We start from the raw sequence: 8,826 nt of genomic DNA, 5'->3' as shown, positions 1-8,826 counted from the left end.
CTCCTGGGGCTACTGTACCCAAAAGAATGGATAAGGGGGGACTCCTGGGGCTACTGTACCCAAAAGAATGGATAAGGGGTACTACTGGGGCTACTGTACCCAAAAGTCAGTGGGCTGTGCAAGCCACTAGAAATCACTGAACGCTGGACACAGTGGAAATCTCTGACACTGAAGTAAGGGCTTTGCACTCTAAAACCCACTGCCGTCGAGTCGATCCCGATTCATAGTGACCCTGTAGGACAGAGTAGAACTGCCCCACAGGTTCTCCAAGACTGTAATTTTTACCGAAGCAGATTGCCACATCTTTCTCCCACGGAGAGGCTGGTAGGTTCGAACTGCCAACCTTTCAGTCATCAGCCAAGCACTTTAACCACTCCACCACCAGGGCTAGCTCCAGTTAAAACCCATATTTCTACCACAAAGCTATTTCCTCAGCTCTACCCATGTATTTCTGACTGCTTACCAGACTTGGGCAAATCTGCTGCAAAAGTATTGAAAAGCAAAGATGTCACCTTGAGGACTGAGGTGCACCTGACCCAAGCCATGGTGTTTTCAATCGCCTCATATGCATGCAAAAGCTGGACAATGAATAAGGAAGGCCGAAGAAGAACTGATGCCTTTGAGTTATGGCGTTAGGGAAGAATGTTGAATATATTATGGACTGCCAAAAGAATGAACAAATCTGTCTTGGAAGAAGTACAGCCAGAACGCTCCTTAGAAGCGAGGATGGCGAGACTATGTCTCACGTACTTTGGACATGTTATCAGAAGGGACCAGTCCGTGGAGAAGGGCATCATGCTTGGTAAAGTAGAGGGTCAGCAAAAAAGAGGAAGACCCTCAATGAGACGGACTGACACAGTGGCTGCAACAGTGGGCTCAAGCATGACAAAGACTCTGAGGATGGTGCAGGACCAGGCAGTGTTTTGTTCTGTTGTACGCATGCGAAAGCTGGACATAAATAAGGAAGACTGAAGAAGAACTGGTGCCTTTTAACTGGTGTTGGCGAAGAATATTGACTATCCCATGGGCTGCCAGAAGAACAAATCTGTCTTGGAGGAAGAAGTACAACGAGAGTGCTCCTTAGAAGTAAGGATGGCGAGACTACGTCTCACATACTTTGGACGTGTTATCAGAAGGGACCAGTCCCTGGAGAAGGGCATCATGCTTGGTAAAGTAGAGGGTCAGCAAAAAAGAGGAAGACCCTCAACAAGATGAACTGACACAGTGGCTGCAACAATGGGCTCAAACATAGCAATGATTGTGAGGATGGCGTAGGACCCGGCAGTGTTTTGCTCTGTTATACCGTGAGTTGGAACTGGCCCAATGGCACCTAACAACAACAATATTATTTTCATAAAGGGCTTAACGTACTTGGTAGAGTCGTGAGTATTAGTCTATCTAGATGTTTTTACATGACCTTCCTTTTTCATTCCAAACTTCTTTTGGAGGATTTGCGAAACAAAGGAAAAAGCTGGCGTTATGAGGCAGTCTACCAAACTAAAGCCAAACCCATTGCCATCGAGTCAATTCCGACTCACAGCGACCCTATAGGACAGAGTAGAACTGCCCCATAGGGTTTCCAAGGAGCAGCTGGTAGATTTGAACTGCCAACCTTTTTGGTTAGCAGCCAAGCTCTTAACCACTGCGCCACCAGGGCTCTAAGGCTAAAGGGGATGAAGTACCAGCCGTCAACCCCAGGACACTGATCCCTAACCTGTCAACTGCACAAGCCCTCAGGAAGCTAAAGCCAGATGAAATGCCAGGGTACATATGTTTCCACATGCTTTTAGAGAAAATGCACACGGGGGCTGTCAAGTGCTTCCACTTCCAAGAAACGGTCATGGTCAGATCCACTTCAAGGATCAGTGGGTGAAAGAATAAAGGACAAAGGAAACTAGGTTCACATTTCTGGCGTGAATATTTAGAGAGGGAACACAAGAAGAAACAGCAAGGGACTGGAGCAGATTCATGGGCTACTAAAAAAGAAGAAGAAGAGGAAGAAAGCCCTGGCATATCAATGCAGGCTTAGAGTGAATCTCTGCCCCCCAAGTAAGCAGCAACGCTATAGTCACAGTGGTTTTATCTGAGGCCTTCAGTGGCCGATTGCGGACTCTCACTGCACAGGATAGTGTCCTCTACAAATACATTTCTCGTCAGTTCTGTCTTTGGAACCAAGGGTTTGGCCAACCTCAAAGAACATCCTCAAGCCAGCGTGGACGTGTACTTATTAAATGCTGGCTCCATGCTGGTCCAGGTGAGGAAGCACTCCCAGGCGTACAGCGTCTCAGAGACTGGAAATGGGTCTCGTTACCACAGTCTGCTCCTCCCTGACCGCCAGGCAACTGAAGTAGGAAAACAAGCCACAGCTGACCAGTACTAGGCACTAGGTCACCTCTGCTAGGTCGGCTCATCTCTCCCAGCTGTGCTACTTGGTGGCCCAGGGACGAAGCCATTGAGCATAAATCGAGGGGGCATCAATTTTAGAGCCACGATCAAGGTCAACTCTTTGCCTCTGGAACTGATCTCTTTATGGTCAGATGCATAATTTTATGCATTATAAAGGAAATTGGGTAATACTAAAACCCCTCCCCCCAAAAAACCCAGTTGCCGTCAAGTTGATGCCAAGTCATGGCAACCCCATGTGTGTCAGAGGAGAATTGTGCTCCACAGGGTTTTCAGTGGCTGTTTTTTCAGAAGTAGATCGCCGGGCCTTTCTTCCAAGGCACCTCTGGGTGGACTCGAACCTCCGACCTTTCAGTCAGGAGCCAAGCGCACTAACTGTTTGCAATACCCAGGGACTCGTGGGTAATGCTCTGTACCCTGATAGTTATTAATACATATTTATAAAATCCTATTGCTTATTGTTTCCATAACAATTTCTATAATTGAGAAAACCACTGATATTCCACGCGTTTATTTCTAACTCCGGATCACTTAAAGCGTGACGGAGATCGATTCCTTTTTAACTGCCAATTTCAAGTAGATACTTGTCTCACAGCTTTCGGACTGCCAGCTGAACACTGGCAACATTTCTAAAGGGTCGTCCTTTGTTGGCCACAGAGGAGACGCACACTGAGAGGTGGCCCTAAAACAACACAAAGCCTTACACGGCTCAGGCTCAACGGCTCTCCTCCTCCTTCTGGCGTCCCGTCTCCGCCCTGCCTTGTGGGAACTCTTCATGACTCCATCTCCAAGAAGACTCATAAGAATCTTCACATTCACAGCAGGCCCTGGGCGGTGCAAACAGGTGTGCTCTCGGTGGCTGACCGAAAGGCTGGAGGCTCTAACCCACCTAGAAGTGCCTCGGAAGAAAGGCCTGGCAATCTGTTTCCCAAAAAATCAGCCATTGAAAACCCTATGGAGCATAGTTCTACTCTAATACACATGGGGTCACCGTGAGTCAGCGTCCACTCAACAGTAAGTGTTTTGTTTTACTTTGGGCGAGGCATATTGTATATATAATCTCATTTAATCCTCACAGCAAACCTAAGGGTGATGTGTTATTTGCCCTTTAATTCATCACATTTGTAGAATAAAGGACAAAATGCACTGATCATCTCACTAGATGTAGGAAGAATATTTGATAAAAATTCAGTGCTCATTCATACTAAAACTTTGCAAATTATTATGGTAGGGAATTTTATTCTTCCAATAAAGGATGCCTTCAAACACCTGACCAAAAACATCACACCTGCTGTACAGAAGACTAAAAATCTCCGTAGGTATTAAGGAAGAAGCAAAAAGCTAAAAGTCTGGGAAGGAGAATTCCAAATTGTCATTTTTCATAGACTACATGATTGATCGTATAAGAAAACTGCAAAGGAATCATCAGATAAAATGTTATGACCTTGATGATTACGCTGAAACCTACAAGAGCTGAACTCGAGGGGACTGCCTTGTTTTTCTGGGTCTCGCAAGTTCTCTGCCTCTAACAGGGTGCAGTCTTAAACTACTTTTCTGTTGCTCTGTGTTAGTGCCAAAGATTTCAGTTTTCCTTCTCTGACAGGTCTCTGGCTTACACAGGTTCCGGCTTTCCCAGGTTTTACTGTATAACAGTATTATTGGGCTCACAGTCGGGACATAAATATAAAATGTGTGTACAAGCAGAGGACCCTGGTGGCATAACGACTAAGTGCTCAGCTACTAACCGAAAGGTTGGCAGTTCGAACCCACCCAGAGGCTCTGTGGTAGAAAGACCTGGCAATCTGCTCTGGTAAAGGTTACAGCAAAGAAAACCCTATGGGGATGTTCTACTCTGTCGTATGCGGCCGCTATGAGTCGGAATTGATTCAACGGCACCCAACAATAACAACACACATACAAGCAACACAAGTTAGAAAATGAAATTGAGAAACACTATACCGTATACAATAGGACTGAAATAAACACAGATATCTTGGAATAATCATAGTAAAAGGTGTTACAGCCTCTTCATAATATAAAACATTACTGAGAGAGAGTTTTAAAACCTGAATAAACAAAGGAATATATCATGTTTGTGGCTTGGAAGGCTGGATGTTTTTAGATGTGAATTCTCCAGTCACTGACATATAGATTCACTGCAATTCAATAAAGATCCCAGCAGATTTTTGTGGATGTTGCCAGATTCATTCAAATATTTATATAAAAATAAAGGATCAAGAAGAGCCCAGACAATCTTGAAGAAGATAAAAATTGGAGTACTTTTACAAACTAATATCAAGAATATTTATAAAGTTATAGTAGTTGGGACAGTGAGGTATATGCACAAAGGTGGAAATATGGCCAAATGACACTATAGATAGTTTGAAAATTAACCTCTGTCTCTCTCTCTATACACACATACATATGTATTTTTATATATGTTATATGTGTAATATCTATACAAATATACATATATATGTATTTGAGTAGGTGGAGGCAAAAGTGGAAACTCAGAGCTTTGGGGAAGGGATGACTTTTCAATAAATGATGCTGGGTCACTTGAAATCATTAGGGATAAAAATAAAAGAACATTGACCCCTACACTGGCCCATACACAAAACTGAACTCTGGGTGAAAGTCAGTCAGAGACAGGGAGAGGTAAACCCATATACCTCCAGAAGATAAGAAAGAAGAGTATCTTTGTGAGCTTTGTGTGAGCAAAGATTTCTTACACAAGACATCGAGAGCAGTAGACGAAACGAAATGATGAATCGATCCTCTCTAAAATTAAGGGCCATTTAGAAAGGAAAAAAGGGGAGAGTGGCTCAGAGTGGGAGAAGATTCTTGCATTCATGAAACTGACAAATGACTTATATGCTCAATAGATAAAGAACTCTTCTGCTGATTTCAAAATGGCCTAGAAACTCCCAAGAATCAACATCGACCCATTCAGACATCAAAACAAGAAGACATTTTAAAAAGAGGTATTTCAGTGCTTTGTTAGGGATGCTTTATTTAGCATCAGCGCTGTGGCCTGATGTGCCCTTTTTCACAAGTACCTTCATGTCACCATGCAATTTCAAACACACCCCAAGAACATTTACGCACCTTCAGTCTTCTTCCAGTAGACCTTGACTTGCAGCTGGTCGTCCTGGTAGAAGGGAGCCCCGATTTCCAGGAGCCGAGTGGGCCGTCTTCTTTGGAAAGGGGACTGGGTTTGAATCACACCTTTTCCAGTTTTCCCAAGGGATTCCTCTACAACAAAGTCAAAGTACAGCATTCTAACTTACTTGTGAAAATGATCATACAACCTAAAACAAATCCCACTGTACTTAATTCCATTTATTTCACACTAGTTGCAATTTTTTAAGGTAAAATATGATGTAACTGCAGATTCTTCCATGTTCATGTTGATGACCTTGTCTTCATAATACACTGAAATGCCTAAAAATACACGTAATCCCAGAATTTAAGTTGGTAATCAACATGAATCCACCATGCTTGAAGGATGCTCTAACGAAAGTAACAAAGTTAGGACATTTCGGGGGAAAAATAGCCTTTGTCTTAATAGGACATTTTTATGTAGTTATGAAGGATATTAAATAATTTAAATAATATTAAATCACCAATTAATGGAAACAATAGATAGCTTTTCACAGAAATGCTGACATTATCCATCAATACATTATCCATCAAGTCCAACTTTGTCAAATTAGTAGCAAAGAGTCCAAATTGAATCAACAATGGTTAAATGCCAACTTCAGTCACAGCACTCAATAACCGGTCTACATACTGCTTAAATTAGTGACAGACACCCAGAAATCTGACAGGTATTAAACTGAAACAACAGAATATTCAGCAAATGAAGTGGAATGCACTGTCAACAATCCATTAGAATAAAGAATAGGATGTAAGGACACGTTCCCTCACTCATTCATTCCTTCTGTAAACATTCAGTGACTGGGCAGTGCAAATGGTTAACATGTTTGGCTACTAACCGAAAGGCTGGAGGTTCAAGTCTACCCAGAAGTGCCTCGAGAAAAAGCCTGGTGACCTACTTCTGAAAAATCAACCATTGAAAACCCTATGCAGCACAGTTCTACTCTGACACACATGGGGTCACCATAAGTCAGAATCGACTCAATGGCAACTGGTTTCTGGTTTCCTAAGTACCAGGCACTGAGCTAGAAGCTGGGCGTTTTCTACTTGACGGACTCTGGACATAACAAAAGACATGTCTACAGAAAACTATACTACAAAATGGAAGCCACGTACACGGTACCATAGGAGCATAGTCAGGGAGGGAAGGAATCATGTGCACCTGACAAACTCCTGCTGTCTCTTCCTGGAACAAGTGCTGACAGACTTTCTGATCAATGAGTTGTAGGAGTAGATGGTAGAATTGTTTCAATCTGAACTGATGCTCTATGAAGAAACCAGGGCACATGAGGAAAGACTAGATGAGAACACGTGTGCGTGCTCATTAAGGCTTGCTTTTTTAACATTAACTTTTTATTCCTATTGTCTGTTTAAAAATGCAATCCATATACACTCATTACAAAGCAAGGACAATATAAAAGTGAAGAAGAATGCATTCTAGTGTTGGCAAAGAATACTGGATATGCCATGGACTGCTGGAGAAACAAATCTGTCTTGGAGAAAGTACAGCTAGAATGCCCCTTAGAAGTGAGGATGATGAGCCTTCATCCCCCTTACTTTGGACAAGTTATCAGAAGGGACCAGTCACTAGGAAAGGACATCATGGCTGGTAAAGTAGAGGGTCAGCGTAAAAGAGGCAGACCCTCCACGAGATAGACTGACACAGTACCTGCCTCAATGGACTCAAACAGCAACGATTGTGAGGACGGCGTGGGACCAGGAAATGTTTTGTTGTTATACATAGGGTCACCACGAGTAGAAGCTGACTCAACGGCAGCTAACAACAAGAATGACCCCAAGCCCCAAGAGTCCCCTCTTCAATGGGCGATGGAGGTATGCTGCTATGAAATAAGCCGCGATGAAGGGTTTCCCTGAATCGCTCCATTTAAACTTTCTCTCCTCGGTCATTTCTTCCTGTGTCCCTGTCGAGGGTCATGATCTGGCTCTAGATTCAGTTTCCCTTTTTTTTTTTTCTGTTTGAATCTAGCTGCATCTTCACCTGTTTGTGCCATGAACTACAACTCATTCCTAGAGCCGGTCGGGCTCATTTGTATGTTTAGACTGATTCCTTCACGTCGGAATGCACCAGGTCTTTCTGAGGTCTTTCTGTCTGGTGCAAGCTCCTCTGTCCTTCCAAACGCCCGTGAGCTCCTGTAATGGCTCCTTGGTGAATGTCCCTCAAGGGGATCTGAAACAAGCCTCCCTTCAGTGCTCCTCTATTTTTCCATCTCGAACACCTTGTTTTCTCTAATTTGCTCTTTGTTGCCTTCTTTCTGGATTCCAAATAACCCAAATGTTGTTGGTGTTACTGTTGCTGTGTGCCGTCAAGCTGATTTCAACTCATAGCAACCCCATGCGATAGAGCAGAACTGCCCCGTGGGGTCTCCAAGGCTGTAATCTTTACAGAAGCAGATAACCAGGTCTTTCTCCTGTGGAGCCACTGTGGGGGTTGGAACAGACCACCTTTCAGTTAGCAGCCGAGCACCTGACTATTGCGCCTGTAGCCAAAAGAGCCCCAGGTTAAGAAGTTCGGCTGTATTGATGATGCTCTGATAGCAAATGAGGCATCGAAAGTTTTCTAATAAAGTTTATGGTGAGATTTCTAATAAAGCTTAGAGTGAGATTCACATTCTTGGGCAGGTGGGAAGAAGGGAGAAAGGTGAGGAGGAATGGGAGTGAACTCCCAGTCTGGGGGGTAAGGCAGCGACAATCAAGGGAAGCTGGGGGGCCCCCAAAGAAAAACTGCATCGACTGTCTATTTGGACTCATACAGGTGTGCTCAATAATTGATTCACCCAGAGGAGGTGATGAAAAGGGCTTGTTGTTGTTAGCTGCCTTCAGGTCCACTCCAACTCATGGCGACCCGATGTACAACAGAATGAAACACTGCCGGGTCTCACTCATCCTCATCATCGCCAGCATGACTGAGTCTGTTGTTGCCTTCCAGCCTAGGGGCTTCATCTTCCAGCACTATACCAGACAGTGTTCTGTTGTAATCCATAGGGTTTCCATTGGCTGATTTTTGGAAGTGATGGCCATATCTTTCTTCCTAGTCTTAGTCTGAAAGCTCTGCTGAAACTTGTCCACCGTGGGTGATCCTGCTGGTATTTGAAATACTGGTGGCAGAGCTTCCAGCATCACAGCAACACGCAAGCCACCACAGTATGACAAAATGGTGGAAAAGGTCTTGAATACTTCTATTAGTCACAACCATATTTAGAATATTTTAATTTAGGGAGTTCAAATAAATGTCTGCACAACTGA

At 43.7% G+C, this 8,826-nt stretch overlaps 1 protein-coding gene across 1 annotated transcript in view; it reads right to left on the bottom strand.

Annotated features, from left to right (window-relative positions):
• Window positions 1-8,826, bottom strand: part of ANOS1 (anosmin 1) — a 194,642-nt gene that overhangs the window by 26,674 nt on the left and 159,142 nt on the right. The window contains exon 9 of the mRNA XM_004385193.1: window positions 5,512-5,658. Coding sequence (XP_004385250.1) covers window positions 5,512-5,658 — 147 coding nt within the window. The remainder of the gene's footprint in view (window positions 1-5,511; window positions 5,659-8,826) is intronic.

Source organism: Trichechus manatus, unplaced genomic scaffold (assembly GCF_000243295.1).
Source record: "Trichechus manatus latirostris isolate Lorelei unplaced genomic scaffold, TriManLat1.0 scaffold00134, whole genome shotgun sequence".
Taxonomy (NCBI): Eukaryota; Metazoa; Chordata; class Mammalia; order Sirenia; family Trichechidae; genus Trichechus; species Trichechus manatus.
Note: the sequence above shows the minus strand (reverse complement) of the source record. Positions and strands in the feature narration are given on the sequence as shown.